The sequence below is a fragment of the Pituophis catenifer genome, unplaced genomic scaffold (assembly GCF_029215685.1).
Source record: "Pituophis catenifer annectens isolate HBS135680 unplaced genomic scaffold, rPitCat1.0.hap2 SCAF_12, whole genome shotgun sequence".
NCBI lineage: Eukaryota > Metazoa > Chordata > Lepidosauria > Squamata > Colubridae > Pituophis > Pituophis catenifer.
Window position 1 is genome coordinate 2342459 of NW_027256892.1, and position 18106 is coordinate 2360564.

Genomic DNA, 18106 nt, shown 5'->3' on the forward strand with positions numbered 1-18106 from the left:
TGATGGAACAGAACTTGGCAATATTCCTGGAAATCTTCAATAAAAGGTCTGAAAGTATAAGGTGAACAATTTCTAGGTTCTGGCCACAGCCAGGAAGATGTGGATATATGAAGGCTGCGAGCCAAAAATCATAAAGAGGCAGCAGTGTAAAAATGTGAGCAACTAACTCAGTAGCACATCCTGGACCAGTGTAACAGCACTCACAGTATGGAATAATGTCAAAACCTTCCCTCCAGCTGGCAGAGTTTTTTTAAAAAAAAAAAAAATCAGTAAGGTATCCCAGCAATTTCTAATGGTCGACTGACAAACTGATAAGAAGTTCAGGAGATGATTTTGTAAACAGCTGCTCCATTATCAGAGGAAAGAACTGCTTCCTTTCAGTTGGAAAGAAGCATTTTAGATAGAAACACAGATAATAGCTTAATGCAGGGATGTTAAACTCAAGGCCCTCAGATCCAACCTGTGGGGTGCTTAGATCTGGCCCACGGAACCAGCAAAGGATTAGCCCGTGGTGCCTCTCCTGTGTGTGCCCCCCCTTCCCCTGGGCTCCGTTTTCATTGGCAGAGGGCTATCAAAACTAACTAAAAACAAAAGAAAAGGAGAAATGTTTTCCCTTTTGCATTTGAGCCTGCCATGCAAGATGGGACAGGAAAGGAGAAAGGGAAAGAGACAAAGAAAAAGAAGGGAAGATGGGAAGAGAGCAAGGAAGGAAAAAGAAGGAAAGAGGGGAAGGAGAAAGGAGAACGAAGAGGGAGGGAAAAGGAAGGAAGGAAGGAGGGAGGAAGGAAGGAAGGAAGGAAGGAAGGAAGGAAGGAAGGAAGGAAGGAAGGAAGGAAGGAAGGAAGGAAGGAAGGAAAGGTTATAATGAGAGTGAGGGAGGGTCAGCTAGATAAGAAGCCAACATGACTTTCGATTTATTTATTTATTTATTTATTTATTTATTTATTTATTTATTTATTTATATTAATCATATTTCTATGCCGCCCACTCTCCGAGGACTCTGGGCGGCTTACAACAATCGACAGTATACTAATAGCATATTGCCCCCAACAATCTGGGTCCTCATTTTACCCACCTCGGAAGGATGGAAGGCTGAGTCAACCTTGAGCCGGTGAGATTTGATCTGCTGATCTGCTGAACTAGCAGTCAGCTGAAGTAGCTGCAGTACTGCACTCTAACCACTGCGCCACCTTGGCTCATTTATCTTTGCAATAACATTTGGCAGCCAGGAAGCTTTTCTGATCGGCTAAAGAACCAAAAAATGTAGTTCAACAGAACTGAAAATTGTTCCTAGTATAGCTTGTAAATTCCTTCCCTGTCTTGCTGATGTATTTACGACACACACTTTATGCAAGATTCAACCCAATTTAAAAGACTTTCAGGACCTAAGAAGGACCAACCCACTTTTTCAGAAGTGGAAGCCACTGAAAACATGACCGTGTTTCCCCAAAAATAAGCCCTCCCCCGAAAATAAACCTTCCCCCAAAAATAAGCCCTCCCCGAAAATATTTAAATGCATACGCAGCCTGTCCTCGCCATTTCCTCTAGTTAGGACTAGGGAGACAGAGCTGGAAATCAGGTAAGACTGCAAGAGGATCCCCATCTCACTCCATGCGCCCCAAAATAATAAGACCTCCTCGAAAATAAGGCCAAGCACTTAATTCGGGGTTCAAAAAATACAAGACAGGGTCTTATTTTCGGGGAAACACGGTGAGTTGTTTTAGATTGGCGGTATCAAATGAAATAAATTCACCTACCACCTGCTAGGTTAGCTAAAATGTTTAAAAATATGTCTAGCAAATGTTGGAAATGTAACCAAAAAATGGGCACATATTACCATATGTGGTGGATTTGTGTTAAAGCAAAGAAAATTTGGGCAAAAATACATAAGTGGTTAGAAAAAAAGCTTCTGCCAACCTAGCAGTTCGAAAGCACGTAAAAAAAATGCAAGTAGAAAAATAGGGACCACCTTTGGTGGGAAGGCAACAGCGTTCCATGCACCTTTGGCGTTGAGTCATGCCAGCCACATGACTACAGAGACGTCTTCGGACAGCGCTGGCTCTTCTGCTTTGAAACAGAGATGAGCACCGCCTCCTAGAGTCAGGAACGACTAGCACATATGTGCAAGTACCTTTATATTTAAACCTAAGCTTGGAATGAACTCCAAGCTGAAATGTCTCTTTACTCCTCCAGGTGGAGCTCCCTCCCTTTCAACTGTTGGTTACATCACAGATCTTCTAATAACTCCTTAAACTCCCTACCTCTAGATCTAATCAATAGATTAGAATAATCATTAGTTAATGATTGGGAGTGAAAGATGATTGCCTATTCCAAACCAGCTTTGCTAGTAGAAATGACTAAAGATTCCAGATGGTGATAGACAGGAAAATGAGATGAGATCAGAGGTGGGTTTCAGCAGGTTCTGACCAGTTCTGGAGAACCGGTAGTGGAAATTTTGAGTAGTTTGGAGAACCGGTAGTAAAAATTCTGACTGACCCTGCCCCCATCTATTCTCTGCCTCCCAAGTCCCAGTTGATCAGAAGGAAATGGGGATTTTGAGTAACCTTCCCCTGCCATACCCACCAAGCCACACCCACCAAGCCATGCCACGTCCGCCAAGCCACACCCACAGAACCGGTAATAAAATTTTTTGGAATCCACCACTGGATGAGATACATTGCAGTCCTTATTGTACATGATCCTGGCTTTGCATCTGGGGTGCGTGTGTGTGAGACAGATGCAATCTGCAGATCTGGTCCGCCTTTACTTCTTGCTTGGCGTTGAAGTTGGTGGCCCACCAAACGTAGTCAAAATTCAAGGGAAGTTTGGAGACGCCTCCAAGCAATACGCACAATCCTATAGGTTGCGTACTTTTGACCTAACAGGAAGGAACTCTTTAGAACTTGGATCAACTGTTTTTCTGCCAATCTCTCTTTCTCCCCCGCTCCCCACACCCAATCCATCCACACTGGCCTGTAATGAGAATGAATTAACTGAATTATGAGCCAATTAGAATGGCATTTTCCTGAGCTCACAGAGCAACTGAGGCCTGGCCTCTTTCCTGGAAAATACATAACTGCTCAATAATCAGCAAAACAAACTGCTCGGCAATCCGTCCCCCCCCCCCCACAGCCCCTCCTCCTGAGTCATGCAGGAGCCAAGGATCCTGTCTACTGTGAGTGAATGAATGCCTTTTCCATTAGCAGTTGCCCTGTCCTGAGCATAGGACTGACCAGCTTAGCATCTCCATGATAGGATCTTTCATGCTAGAGAATTATTCCAGCATCAAATTTGTCAAGTTCACCTTAAATTTGGAGAAGCATCGTTGCTCTGGACCTTGCGGTACTCATTTCTAAAGATCTAAGTGCCCGAGCCCACTGTAACAACATTGCCAAAAAGGCATTAAGAGTTGTTAACCTAACCTTGCGTAGCTTCTTCTCTGGTAATGTTGTACTACTAACTAGAGCATATAAAACATTTGCTAGACCAATTCTTGAATACAGGTCATCTGTCTGGAACCCGCACTGCAAATCGGACATAAATACAATCGAGAGAGTCCGGAGATATTTTACGAGAAGAGTCCTCCATTCCTCTAACCGCAATAAAATACCTTATGCCACCAGACTCCAAATTTTGGGCTTACACAACTTAGAACTACGCCAGCTTCAGTCTGACCTAAGCATAGTACATAAAATCCTCTGCCACAATGTCCTTCCTGTCAAAGGCTACTTCAGCTTCAACCACAACAATACAAGAGCACACAATAGATACAAACTTAAGGTAAACTGCTCCAAACTCGATTGCAGAAAATATGACTTCAGTAACAGAGTGGTCAATGCCTGGAATGCACTACCTGACTCTGTAGTTTCTTCCCCAAACCCCCAAAACTTTAACCTTAAACTGTCTACTGTTGACCTCACCCCATTCCTAAGAGGTCTGTAAGGGGTGTGCATAAGTACACCAGCGTGCCTACCGTCCCTGTCCTAATATTCCTTTTTACTTACTCTTTTCATGTATTCAAATTATGTTTATACTTTTACCTGTTATCTTATATATGCTTGACAAATAAACTTATGATTATGATTATGATTAGCTATGGGTGAGGACTTATTGGGGACTCGATTGGTTCCATCACAAACTCTGGAAAATCATACAGGTGATTTTTGAGAATCAGTGCATGCCTCTTAGTATCTTCATTTCTCTTGGCGGTCTCTTGACAAATTAACTTATTGCATAGTGCACTGATTTGAGATTGGCTGGCGTGTGTTATGTCCAAGCTCTAATTCTCAGTGGAACACAGCTCCATGATCAATCTACCTGCTTAATCTGTTTTGGGATAGAATTCTTGCCATGATCGTATTGTTACCCACTAAATAATCCTTTGCTAGTTTTCTGCATCTGGAAATAGGTTCGAACCCCAGCTCCATAACCACGCTTGCACTTTTAACACTGTAGTTAATAAGTTTACTTCGTGGAAATAGAGTGGAGAATGAAGTTGCCTGCTTTGGAAGATGAGGTGAAGATCAAGAACCTAGTAACACAGGTGATCTTGGAAACAGCTCAGTGGTGATGGTGGAATCCTGAATGTTATCATTAATTAATTTATTTATTTTGCATATGATTGTAGGTAGGAGACTACAATGCTAATGCAGAGTAGTTGTTTGGCTGCCTAAAACTACTATCTGTCAGGGTAAATTAAATCATCCTGACAGCAAGCCAACTCTGACTCCACCTAATTTACTGCCCAGACTTGACCTTGTTTCCCCCATCCCTCCAGGGTGTGTCATCAGTCACATTCACCAATGGAGCAATTTCGCGGGTTGTAGAAATCACTCCCCTCCAGCCGCTGTGAGTAACTCTGGGAGACAGCCTTGAGAGAGATATGTCTGGAATGTGCTTTTGTTTTTTTGGCTGTTGTGCTGCTTTGCTGTTTTCCCATCCCCCCTACCTATAGCAATTCAAGAGCAGGCCAGGGATGTTTTGTGAGTTGACATTAGCCCTATTTGGTTCACGCTCACGCACTATCCAAGGTGAGCTACGGGTGAGCTAGCTCTACATCAGAAAGAAAGAATAGCAGCTTTCCTGCAGCATCATGTAGGGCCCTCTCCCTCTACTAAAGTCACCTGGCAAACTGCTATTGCACCTGGGAAGGTCCAGTGCCAGCAGGATTCTAACTGTCTGCACAAAGTGCCGGCTCATCCCCCCATCAAAGTGGTACCTATTTATCTACTTGCACGTAGCATGCTTTTGAACTGCTAGGTGGAAAGGAGCTGAGGCAAGTGACGAGCGCTCACCCTGCCATGCAATATTAGAACTCAAACTGCTGAAGGGAAGACCGTGTCCAGCGTCATTAAGCCGCTGAGCCACTGCCTCTCCTAATCCTGAATATGGTTAACACTTCACTATAACCAGATGTATAAAAACCAGGCAAGAAAAACAGCAGAGTAGTAATGACTGTCCAGCGTTCAGAATCTCTTCATCATATTTTACCTAAGAAAAATGCTGCTAAGGTTCTAATAAACAGGACGTTTCTTGCATCAGGCAGAACCTTATTAAAAATGCCTTCTTGGCATGCAAACCTCCACAGGATAAGTCTGTTCCACCTATACAGAGGGTTTGTATGCTCTATGAGGAGGGCAGCCTGGAGCAAACACAAGGACCCCTGTTCCCAAAATAAGCAGATCCAGTGCAAGGAAATGCCTTCTTCCATCAAAGAGCATAAGGGCCGCTAATGTCAACACGGCAAAGAGATTGGAAACGGGGGCATTCGGTGGACATAGCAGTCCTCAACTCCTGAACCAAAAATTGGCTGCTGTACAAGAAAATAAACCGAGACCTCTGGGGTGGCACTTTTCAGTGGAGCTGAACTTGCAACAGGCAAGAGTTCCCTTTACTGCTCTTCCCTTTTTGGCTTGTGTGCCGGCCCAACCTATTTCCTGGGGAAAGGCTGAAGGAGGAGATGAAGTGAGTTGCAACAAATCACAGGTCAAGCATGGCGAGCCTCATGAAAAAATAAATTTCCCAACCATTTTCTGCAGAGAGCCATTTTCCTATGAAACTGATACACTCTCTCTTTCGTGCCACCAATTTATCACTCACTCACTCACTCACTCACTCACTCACTCACTCATCCTATCTGTCTATCTGTCTGTCTGTTTCTCTCTCTCTCTCTCTCTCTCTCTCTCTCTCTCTCATCTATCTATCTATCTATCTATCTATCTATCTATCTATCTATCTATCTATCTATCTATCTATCTCTATCATCTATCTACCTACCTACCTACCTACCTACCTACCTACCTACCTACCTACCTACCGGTATCTATCTTTATCTATCTATCTATCAATGTCTATCATCTACCTACTTACCTAGCTACCAGTATCTCTCTCTCTCTCCCTCTCTCTCTCTCATCTATCTATCTATCTATCTCTATCATCTACCTACCTACCTACCCACCTACCTACCTACCTACCTACCTATCTATCTATCTATCTATCTATCTATCTATCTATCTATCTACCTACCTACCTACCTACCTACCTACCTATCTACCTACCTACCTACCTACCTACTGGTATCTATCTTTATCTATCTTTATCTATCTATCTATCAATGTCTATCATCTACCTACTTACCTAGCTACCAGTATCTCTCTCTCCCCCTCTCCCCCCCCTCTGTATGTATATGTGTGTGTGTGTGTGTGTGTGTGTGTGTGTGTATATATATACTTTGTTCTTTACATACAGTAGTTTATACACTGCTCAAACAACTAAAGGGAACACAAAACTACTGTATGTAACGAACAAAGTATTTAATAAGGCTATTTCATTCAGTCAGATCTTGGATGTCTTCTGCTTGTGTTCCCTTTATTTTTTTGAGCAGTGTATATATAATCTATCTCAGCTACCTACCTACCAATCTAAGGCCCTGGATAAAAGGCTTTTTTGGGGTGCGGGGTCCCCTTGCATTTCCATTCAATTATCTCCCACCTCTTTCCTTTTCTACTTCTCCCCATCTAGCTAGCTTCCTCTCACATGGCTTGTCCTCTTTAGACTTTCCCAGACAGCAGTGTTATCTCTTTCCTTTCTTTAATCTTTAATTTATAAAAAATTAGCTTGGGAAAAAGATGGGAATGCGACTGTGATGTATCTGCAGGATCCATATAATCTCAATGGTTCTCAACCTGTGGTCAGAGGGGGTCCATGAAAGCTTGAAAAAAATGTTATGATTTAAATCTTGAATTAAGTCTTGGGGGTCCGTGGCCATGGCCCGTGGCCACAAAAGATATTTAAAGGAGTCTGTGGTGAAGAAAAGAGCAGGAACCACTGACGTAATGCATCAAAACTGATCACAGTAAACCAGCAGAAATAGGACTTCAGATATAATTGCTATTTCAGCAGGGCTACTCTCTCTCTCTCTCTTTTCTTTTTAGACTAACAAAAACATACATATAATACACAACATAAACAAACTATACATTTAAATCAAGTCTTGCAACTTGAGCCTTAAGAAAAAAGAAGGTTATGTCAGTATTCTATATTTCTCTCTATATATATCTACATCTTTCCTTATATAACAATATTTTAAGTTTATTTCTTCTTTTTTGTTTCCTTAGTTGGTATTCCCTTTCTATCTTACTAATTATTTTTTATTTCGTCTTCCTTTTCTCTAACCATTTGTACCATCGTTGCCAAACTAGATAATACTCTGTGTCTTCCTTTTCTTGTATTTCTTTGGTAAGCCTATCCATCTTTGCACATTCCATTACTTTTTGTATTATTTTATCCTCTAATGGCGTATCTTCTAATTTCCGCATTTGCGCGAATGTGATTCTTGCTGCTGTCAGGATATGGATTATCAAATATTGTATTTCTTTTTCATAGTGATTTGTTAATATTCCTAATAGGTACTGTATGTTTCTGGTTTTAATGGCACTCTCTGGGTCGTAATTTCCTCTAATTGTTTTTGAATCATTTTCCAAATTTTTTTTGCCTTTTGGCAGGACCACCACATGTGATAGTATGTCCCTTTGTGTGATCTGCATTTCCAACAATCCTGTGTAGTGCTAGGGAACATCTTTGCCAGACATGCGGGAGGGAGATGCCACCTGTAGGGCTACTGTCTCTTAACGAATTTGCAGCCGAAGATACTGTGTAGAGAAGATAAGCTCTCCAGCTGTACCCCCTGAAATATGGGTGGTCCATTTCTCAATCGTTGCAAATGATGTCATCTTAAATATCTTTCTGGGGCCTTCGATTTGTAACTTCACTTTCCTTCTTGCTGCCTAGCTACTGTGCTGTGTGGTTTCAACCACGACTGCTTGGCTTTAAGAAGAGCGATGAATGTTTTTTTTGACTCAACAGACATTTGGCTGAAAATGGCTTCCAAAATGTTGGGTGTCCAGGACCTAAGACTAAATCAACTGAACGGAAAAGTAATTCAAATCAGATGGAATTCAATAGCGTAGTTGAAAGTTTTCACCTTAATGTTTCTCCTTTCTGCCACATGATTAAAGAGTACAATTCAAGGCTAAATTAAAATTAAGGGAGGTGTTCCATGCATAGCTTGAGCATTCCAGAGAAAAGACAAAACATAAATACGCCATTTTATTATTAGAGTTATATTTCGCCTTTTCCTCAGTGTGGCTTACTTGGGCATTCACTTCACTCAGTAAGTTTCTATAGCTGAGAGGATGAGTTTTTGAGCTACAATTAGCCCAGGAGATGAAAAATGTCAGGAAGGAACCCTTTGATCTGACTCAGTATGATTTTTTTAAAAAAATGTATCTATAAAAACATGGTGAATCTTCCCATCCCGCTTACAATCTTTTTGGACTGTTGTTTCTGGCAGAAGATACAGAACAATTAAAACTTGGACCGCACATTTTCTGAGTAGTTTTTATTCCAGAGCTATAATTGCACTCAACAAGGAACTAAAGGGCCACCATCAGTGAGCTGTTGGACAGCATTACTTGGTCTGTTGTGTGGATGTTTGGGTGGTTTAGGGGTGGGGAATTTGTGGTGGGTGGGAATGTGCTTGGGGATTGTTATGTGTGTTGGACCTGGTCTTTGGGTGCTAAGTGAATTTCGTTGTATGGGTATATTGTGTATACACGTACAATAATAAAATTATTATTATTATTATTATTATTATTATTATTATTATTATTATTATTAGTTAATCTTTAGTGAGATTCACAGCCTTTGAGGCTGGTTAATAGCTCAGCAGCTCGAGTCCTAACCAAGGACCTAGGAACTGTTAAGGTATCGTCGGAGGATGTAAGCTGTTCCAAGTAAGGTGGTTTTTTGTAGACTCAAAATGTTCAAATCCGGTAAATTTAGAATTTCTAAATAGAAAATAAATTTCTAAATATTATTATTATAATTCTTCTTCTTCTTCTTCTTCTTCTTCTTCTTCTTCTTCTTCTTCTTCTTCTTCTTCTTCTTCTTCTTCTTCTTCTTCTTCTTCTTATTATTATTATTATTATTATTATTATTATTATTATTATTATTATATATTATTCATATACCAGGGGTCTAATGATCAAAGTAGATTGTCATCATCATTCTTTGTTTGAAGTATGTCAGTGACTACAAATAAAAACATGGGACCTGATGAACTTTTGATCAGATGTCCTGAAGCAATCCTTGTGCTTATGTGCCGCAATGCTCCAAAAATAAATACTGATGCTCCATGGAACATTAAGTGGAGCCTCAAATTATAGCAATAGTAGCAGTACTTGAACTTATATATCGCTTCACAGTGCTTTAGCCCTCTCTTTACAGAGTCAGCATATTGCCCCCAACAATCGGGGTCAGTGGTGGGTTTCAATTTTTTTTACTACCGGTTCTGTGGGTGGGCTTGGTGGGCATGGCTTGGTGGGTGTTGCAGGTTACTATAAAATCTTCATTCCCACCCGACTTCAGAGGAATGATACTGTAAAATCTCCATTCCCACCCCACTCCAGCGGAAAGATACTGTAAAATCTCTATTCCCTCCACAATCCAGGGGAAGGATACTACAAAATCCCCATTTCTCCCGATCATCTGGGACTCAGGAGGCAGAGAATAGATGGGGGAGGAGCCAGTCAGAATTTTTACTGCCGGTTCTCTGAACTACTCAAAATTTCCGCTCCCGTTTCTCCAGAACTGGTCAGAACCTGCTGAAACCCACCTCTGATCGGGATCCTCATTTTACCCACCTCGGAAGGATGGAAGGCTGAGTCAACCTTGAGCCGGTGAGAATCGAACTGCCAAATTGCAGGCAACCGGCAGTCAGCAGAAGTAGCCTGCAGTACTGCACTCTAACCACTGCACCACCGTGGCTCTTTATTTTTATATATACATACATACACACACACACACACACACACACACACACATATACAAAAAATTGAAGAATAAGAAGACAGATATGTGTGTGTGTGTGTGTGTGTGTGTGTGTGTGTGTGTGTGTGTGTGTGTATAAAAGGAAGAAACAGCTGCGATCACACACATTGCTCCTAGAAGCATGAAGCCGAAAACACCAGCCTGAAGATGACGAATGAGACTTGGTCGAAACGTCGCCAAGACACTTCCAATTTTACGTGGGAGAAAACCCAAATAACCAAAGACCTACATATAGACTTATAATTCATTAAATTATACTCAGCTTCTACAAAAGAAATAGAGTCATCTTGTATCTAATTAATCACAATTCTATCATAATTCCTCTTCTTCATGTTACTGATCTTTGACTGGTAAGTGTAGCTCCTGGTTATTCTGGGCTGTAAAAACACATTTCTTTGATAGCCTCAAATTAGAGCCCAATTTCATGTGACTCAAACGAGGTCCACTCAACATCTGTTTCAGCTTTCTTTCATACCTTTTCAAAGGCAACAGGAAGGGAAGAGAGGAAGTAGATTATACAGAAATATGGGACTATGGAGAAGGAAGGCTAAAGCAGAGGGAAGCGGAAGGACAGACACAGAAGAAAGTTGTATAGGATGCCAGGAAAACAAGAAATTTGTATGTTGTAAATCCTGGCCTGAAAATTCAAAGAATATGTCTTTAGATAAGAATTCCGAAGATTCTGAATTCCGAAGCGCAATGAATAACAACGGGAATTTGTTTTTCACCCATGGAATTAAAACAAATCTCGTACCTGGAATGCATGGTTAGCATAGCCAAGATTCAGCTGGCGACAAACCACCATGGCGTCCATTATATTCCATCCTTCGCCGCAAATGGACCCCCATATGAATGTGCCATTGCGTTCCTGGAGAACTTCTACCCGGCCTTCGTAAGGTGTGCGGCCCCCACTCAAGCGTACCTGCGGAGAATAATTGACAGCTATAAAAGTCACGGTGATTGCTCCACTCCAATTTCACTCCATAAAAGAGGCAGAAAGTTGCATTTTCTGCTCATAGAGGACAACCAGAAAACCAGGTTAGCGAAAAGAGTTGTGTAACAAAGGCATGCTTGGCAAGTCGGTTTACCAAAATTATCCGGCTGGCTTTTGAATGGGGATTGCCTCCAGTTGACTTGGAAATAACTTTAGATGGTTTAAAACTTTTAAAAATGTTGAATTGCAGAAAAAAGAATCCCATTGACATAGCTCAGGCTACCTCCACATTTTGAGTTGCCGCTGCCCAACGATATCTTCCATCGGCATGATCAAGATGATGTCTTAAGCCATGTTTCAGGTCCAGGACAAATTATTATTCATAAGTTTTTTTAAAAAATTTATTCCACTTTTATTACTTTATGACTAACTCAAGGCAGCAAATGAACCGAATACTCCTGCCTCCTCCTATTTTTCCTCACAACAACCCTGCGAGATGGGTTTGGCTGAGAGAGAGAGAGGGAGGGGGGTAGAGGGGGAGGAAGAGGGAGAGGGGGAGAGAGAGAGGGAGATAGGGAAAGGGAGATGGAGAGGGAGAGAGAGAAGGAGAGAGGGAGAGAGGGGGGAGAGGGAGAGGGAGGGAGAGAGAGGGAGAGGGAGAGAGAGGGGGAGAGGGGAAAGGGAGGGAGAGAGGGAGAGTGAGAGGGGGAAGAAGGAGAGAGGGGGAGAGGGAAAGGGAGAGGCAGAGGGAGAGAGGGAGATGGAGATGGAGAGAGAGAGGGAGAGAGGGGGGAGAAGGAGAGGGTGGGAAAGGGAGAGGGAGAGAGAGGGAGAGAGAAAGGGAGAGAGGGAAAGGCAGAGGGAAAGGCAGAGAGAAAGGAGGAGAGGGAAAGGGAGTGGGAGAGAGGGAGAGAGGAGGGAGAGGGAGAGAGAGGAGGAGAGGGAGAGGGAGGGAGGGAGAGAGAGGGAGTGGGAGAGAGGAGGAGAGGGAGAGGGAGGGAGGGAGAGAGAGGGAGAGGGAGAGAGAGGAGGAGAGGGAGAGGGAGGGAGGGGGAGAGAGGGGGGAGGGAGAGGGAGAGAGAAAGGGGGAGAGGGAAAGGCAGAGGGAGAGAGAGGGAGAGGGAGAGAGGAGGAGAGGGAGAGGAAGGGAGGGAGAGAGAGGGAATGGGAGAGAGGGGGAGAGGGAGGGAGTGGGGGAGAGAGGGGGAGAAGGAGGGAGTGGGGGAGAGGGAGGGAGGGAGAGGGAGAGAGAGGGGGGAGAGAGAGAGAGAGAGAGACTCAAAACCACCCAGCAAGTTTTCATGCCTAAAGCGGAACTAGACTCACAGTCTCCTGGTTTATAGGACGGCACTTCAACCACTACACCAAACTGGTTCTCTATACCAAATTGGCTCAGAGGTCTGTGAATAATAACACCTGTGGTCTATAGATGATACCTGGTGTAATATGTGATGATCAATTTATACAGCAGCCTTCCCCAGCCTCATGAAATATTTTCAGATTATAATCAAAGACAGAAGCAACCTGGAATTAAGGAGAAACTTCCTAACAGTGAGAACAATTAACCAATTTGAACAGCTTGCCTTCAGAAGTTGTAGGTGCTTCATCACTGGAGGCTTTTAAGAAGAGACTGGACAGCCCACTTGTCTGGAAATGGGGTAGGTTCTCCTGCTTGAGCAGAGGGCTGGACTAGAAGACCTCTAAGGTCCCTTCCAGCTATATTCTCTTTATTACTCCCACAATTCCTAGCAAGATCTCGGCTGTAATAAATCCTACTAGAAAAACTCTAGCCTTCTACTCCTAAGTCCATTAAGATGATCTTAAATAATCAACAGTATATGGCAACCCACCATACCCTTAGACCTATCTCCTTATTCTTGGAAGTCCAGAACTCCAAAATAATTTTTATATATAAGCTATCCAACATGATATAGATATAGCCTACATACAATGCAAGATATACTGGGCTGTGCTAGATTTGATGGTACCCAGGTTTTCCCAGGAACCTCTAAAAATCATACTAATGAAGGATGAAGTTTTGAGACATGAACAATTTTATCTGGTGGAATAGGAGCTCATTTTTTTTCCTACCAGTTCTTGACAACAATGTACTACGTTTACTCAGTCTAGATTAGAAGAGTCCTATACCAGGGGTTTCAAACTCAAGACCAGGGGGCCGGATCTGGCCCACAGGGGCCGGATCTGGGCCGTGAGGCCACCCTGGAAACAGCAAAGGACCAGCTGCAGGAGGCCATCACAGCCAAAAATGGAGCCTGGCAGAATGCTTGGGCCACCACAGGTGCCCCCAGCACGAGTGATGTCAAGCTGGCTAGGCCCACCCTGGCCACACCCATCCTAGCCCCCCCCGAGGTCAAACACAACCCTGATGCGGCCCTCAATGAAATCGAGTTTTGTCAGCGTACGAATATTCATAGACTGGAATAGAGGTCAGCCAATGAATAGGCATAGCAACTGGGTCAGCCAATGAGGGCTCTTTTGGAAACAAAAACTTAAGTAAGAAGTTTGGGCGTGGCTTAGCCCTGCAGCTGCTGAGTCTGTGCAGAGAAACCAAGGTGGCGCAGTGGTTAGAGTGCTGTACTGCCGCTACTTCAGCTGACTGCTAGTTCAGCAGATCAGCAGATCAAATCTCACCAGGTGGGTAAAATGAGGACCCAGATTGTTGGGGGCAATATGCTATTTAGTATACTGTTGATTGTTGTAAGCCGCCCAGAGTCCTCGGAGAGTGGGCGGCATAGAAATATGATTAATAAAATAAATAATAAAAATAAAATAAAATAAACTGAAACTAGTCCGCTCTGCTGAAATGAAATTAACTGTTCTCTCCTGCCTTGTGTTTTGCTTGTAACTGCTACTACGTTGAAGAAGAATCTATATTGGTATTGTACATTTATCTTCATGTATTATATGTATATAAAGAAGTTAATGAATCCTGCTGAATCAGTTTACCTGTGTGTGCTTTCTAGATTTAATTTCTGCAACAAACTCTGATAAATTTGACAACCCTGTTCTACTCTAACCTGATATTCCTCAGATGTATTGAATTATAATTCACACTGTCTCTAAGTTATCAGGATATTGTTCTGAACTGTAGTCCATCAAGAAGGCATCAAGTTGGCAAAAGCCTCCCTTGGGGTTGAGGTTTTCAAAACTGAGGTTACATATGGGCTCTAATCCTGACATTAAATAATGCCTGAGCATAAACCCCAACTGATATTCAAGGCGGAGTAATTGTTTTAATGAAAGTATTAAGAAGAAGGTTGGTTAAAAACTATGAAGCAAGTTATTTGGAGAAAGGCTAGGATGTTTCTCAAATTATGTTGCGCTCATGGATTTTAAGAGAACACAGATGTTAAACTGAATGGAACATGTGGAGTTTGGCCAAATCCTGGGTTGTAAATCTTACAAATTCACTGAACTGCCTGCCAGTAGGGACTCTGAGCCAGCAGTCTGAGGATGACCTCAATATGGAAGGTTGAGGAAAAGCGCCTCCTGTTCAAAAACCCGAATTCAGTAAACATTTTAAGGAGTCTCCAAAAGTCTGATTCATATGACCCTTTTCAGGTCACGGCGGCTATTTGAGGAGGCTATTTGTGTTTTTTGGTCCTCTTAACATCTGTTTGTGTGTTGCACTTTATACGGTTTTAGCTCCATTTGCACATGGGTTTAAAAATATTACAATGTGCTCAAAGTCGAATTTGACCCCATGGGTTAGTAGCTGACGTCACACGCAGTGATCATGCTACCAAGACATAAAAACAAGCCACATCAAAAGACCCCCCAGCTCCTTTGCTCTGACTGACGGTAAGACTGGTCCTGAAGAAAACCGCTACTCTCTACTATCACTGCTACTATAGCAATTAACTCTCCTCATTGTCTACGGAGATTCTCAATCATCTAAGTCAGGGGTGTCAAACTCAAGGCCCGTGGGCCAGATCCAGCCTGTGGGGTGCTTAGATCTGGCCCGCAGGGCCACCGTGGAAATAGTGAAGGACTGGCCCGCAGTGCTTCTGCCAGTGAAAATGGGCTCCCGAGCTCTGTTTTTGGCTGTGACAGCCTCCTGCAACCCTCTGCCAATGAAAACAAAGCTCGGGAGCCAGGGGGTGGGTTCTACTTAACTTTACTATCAGTTCGCAATGGGGGCCGCGTGCGCATGCACAGAAGCTTCCTGATGACGTCGGGGTTGGTGGGCAGAGCCTCCCGCTGGTTTTACCACCGGTTCATGCGAACCGGTTCAAACCGGGGCAACCCATCACTGTCGGGAGCCCATTTTCACTGGTAGAGCACTCGGGCCACCTCAGGTGCCCCCCGACACGAGTGACATTGAGTGGACCATGCCCACTTCAGCCACGCCTCCTGTGGTCCCCCCACAATGCAATCAACCCTGATGCGGCCCTCAATGAAATCGAGTTTGACAGCCCTGATCTAAGTTATGGTTGTCGCAAAGGTGATTTTTCTAAAAGGCAAACGGATTTTCTTGTTTTTTTTTCTTTGAAAACATTCTGCTTCTCATGAAAGGAGCTTCTTCAGTTCTGAACTGAAGAGGTTCTTCAGAACCGAAGAAGCTTCTTGCATGAGAAGCAAAATGCTTTCAAAGGAAAAATCAAGAAAGTCCAGTTGCCTTTGGGTTGACTCTCCTCGTGTTTTTGTTCTAACAACAAGGTGGGGTAGGTTGGTCTTAGAGATTGTGGCTGGCCCAAGTTAAACCAATGATCTCAAAAGTAGAATAGATTATATCTTTGATGGCGGTCTCTTCAACTGGAGGTCAAGGGGGATAAAAGTAAGGATTATATTTCCATGTTCCAGCTCAGTGCACAGTGCATTCTACAGGAGGAGGAGGAGGAGGAGGAGGAGGAGGAGGAGGAGGAGGGAGGAGGAGGAGGAGGAGGAGGAGGAGGAGGAGGAGGAGGAGACGATGAAGGAGGAGGAGGAGGAAAAGGAGAAGAAGACGACGAAGGAGGAAGAGGAGGAGAAGGAGGAGGAGAAGGAGAAGGAGAAGAAGGAGGAGGAGGAGGAGGAGGAGGAGGAGGAGGAGGAGGAGGAGAAGGAGGAGGAGGAGGAGAAGGAGAAGAAGGAGGAGGAGGAGGAGGAGGAGGAAGAGGAGGAAGAGGAGAAGAAGGAGGAGGAGGAGAAAAGAAGAAGAAGAAGAAGAAGAAGAAGAAGAAGAAGAAGAAGAAGAAGAAGAAGAAGAAGAAGAAGAAGAAGAAGAAGAAGAAGAAGAAGAAGAAGAAGAAGAAGAAGAAGAAGAAGAAGAAGAAGAAGAAGAATTCTCTCATCATACTCCCAATGATCTCACCTGGTTTTGGAAGCCCATTGCTGGGATGTTGCATCTCACACCAGCATCTTCTTCATGGGTGCAGCTCCTGATCTCCTTGTTGAATTTACAGTCTGTAATAGACTTTTCAAAGCCTGTGCAGTCCACTTCATTGAGATGGATAGGGCCAATGCCTTTAAAAAGAGAGGGACGCTCATAAGCTCATTTCTCCACAATAAATCTGAAGTATATATTTTACATGTTCTGATGGAAACTACCCTAATTTGGTGACTATAGCAGTTAAAGTCAACATATCTGCATAGTTCTTCAATTAGGAAATGTGAAGATCTTACAATCCCCCTTTCAGAGACTAAAACATATGACTTCATTAAATGTGGTAAGCCAATGTTGTTGTGTTTTCTCCTGTTTTTTCGTTCTGTTTAATAAAAGCTTTCCCCCTATAGACCTGTCCTAAGAGTATCGCTGCATCTGGAGAAATCGGATAAGGAAAATGTATTAAGAATTCATACACTGTCTATAAAGGTAAAGGTTCCCCTCGCACATATGTGCTAGTTGTTCCCGACTCTAGGGGGCGATGCTCATCTCCATTTCAAAGCCGAAGAGCCAGCACTGTCCGAAGACGTCTCTGTGGTCATGTGGCCGGCATGACTCAACGCCAAAGGCGCACGGAACGCTGTTATCTTCCCACCAAAAGTGGTCCCTATTTTTCTACTTGCATTTTTTACGTGCTTTTGAACTGCTAGGTTGGCAGAAGCTGGGACAAGTAACGTGAGGTCATCCTGTTACGCAGCATTAGGGATTCGAACCGCTGAAATGCCGGCCTTTCGATCGACAAGCTCAATGTTTTAGCCACTGATCCACTGCGTCCCTAGAGACTGTCTGTAGAGATTCTCAATTCAACCGAAGAAGCTTGGATGAGCAGCTAAATGTTTTCAAAGGAAAAAAACCCCAAGAAAATCCTGTTGCCGTTTGAAAAAAAAGCACCTTTGGGACAATTTATAGACTGAACATCTCAATTGCCCAGATATTCTCAAATCCAGATAGAGGCCCAGGAAACTTCTGAGTTAAAAAATATCCAGGGCTTTAATAAAGTTTTTCTGCAGTTAATTTTGTTTTTAATTCTTTGAAATACTGTTTCCAATATTTTTCTTTCTTTCGTTCTTTCAATTGTTAGAAGCAGAACGAAGGCCAATTTTCCATTTCTCCATCATTTCTTAAATTTCATTTGGAGAATTGGAAGCAAAATATGCAACTGGCATTTTTTTTTTTTTTTACTATTTTTGCCCACAAGTCTGACATTTCAACAGGGATCAGGATAATTCTTTTGTAGGACTATAGAAAGATTGCAAATAAACATGGATTATTGGAAGATTTCTAACATTATTTTTTTACTTTTGCAAGGAAACAGAGGGTTATAAAAGGATTTCCAAGAAATCTTTGAACTTTAAATGGACATCATAGCACTACAGAATTAGAGAAAAAATATTACG

The 18106-nt window shown here is 42.9% G+C and overlaps 1 protein-coding gene across 1 annotated transcript in view; it reads right to left on the reverse strand.

Annotated features, from left to right (window-relative positions):
* Positions 1-18106, reverse strand: part of LOXL2 (lysyl oxidase like 2) — a 103961-nt gene that overhangs the window by 18875 nt on the left and 66980 nt on the right. Inside the window, exons 6-7 of the mRNA XM_070952272.1 lie at positions 16638-16789; positions 11144-11311 (exon numbers count right to left, since the gene is read on the reverse strand). Coding sequence (XP_070808373.1) covers positions 11144-11311; positions 16638-16789 — 320 coding nt within the window. The remainder of the gene's footprint in view (positions 1-11143; positions 11312-16637; positions 16790-18106) is intronic.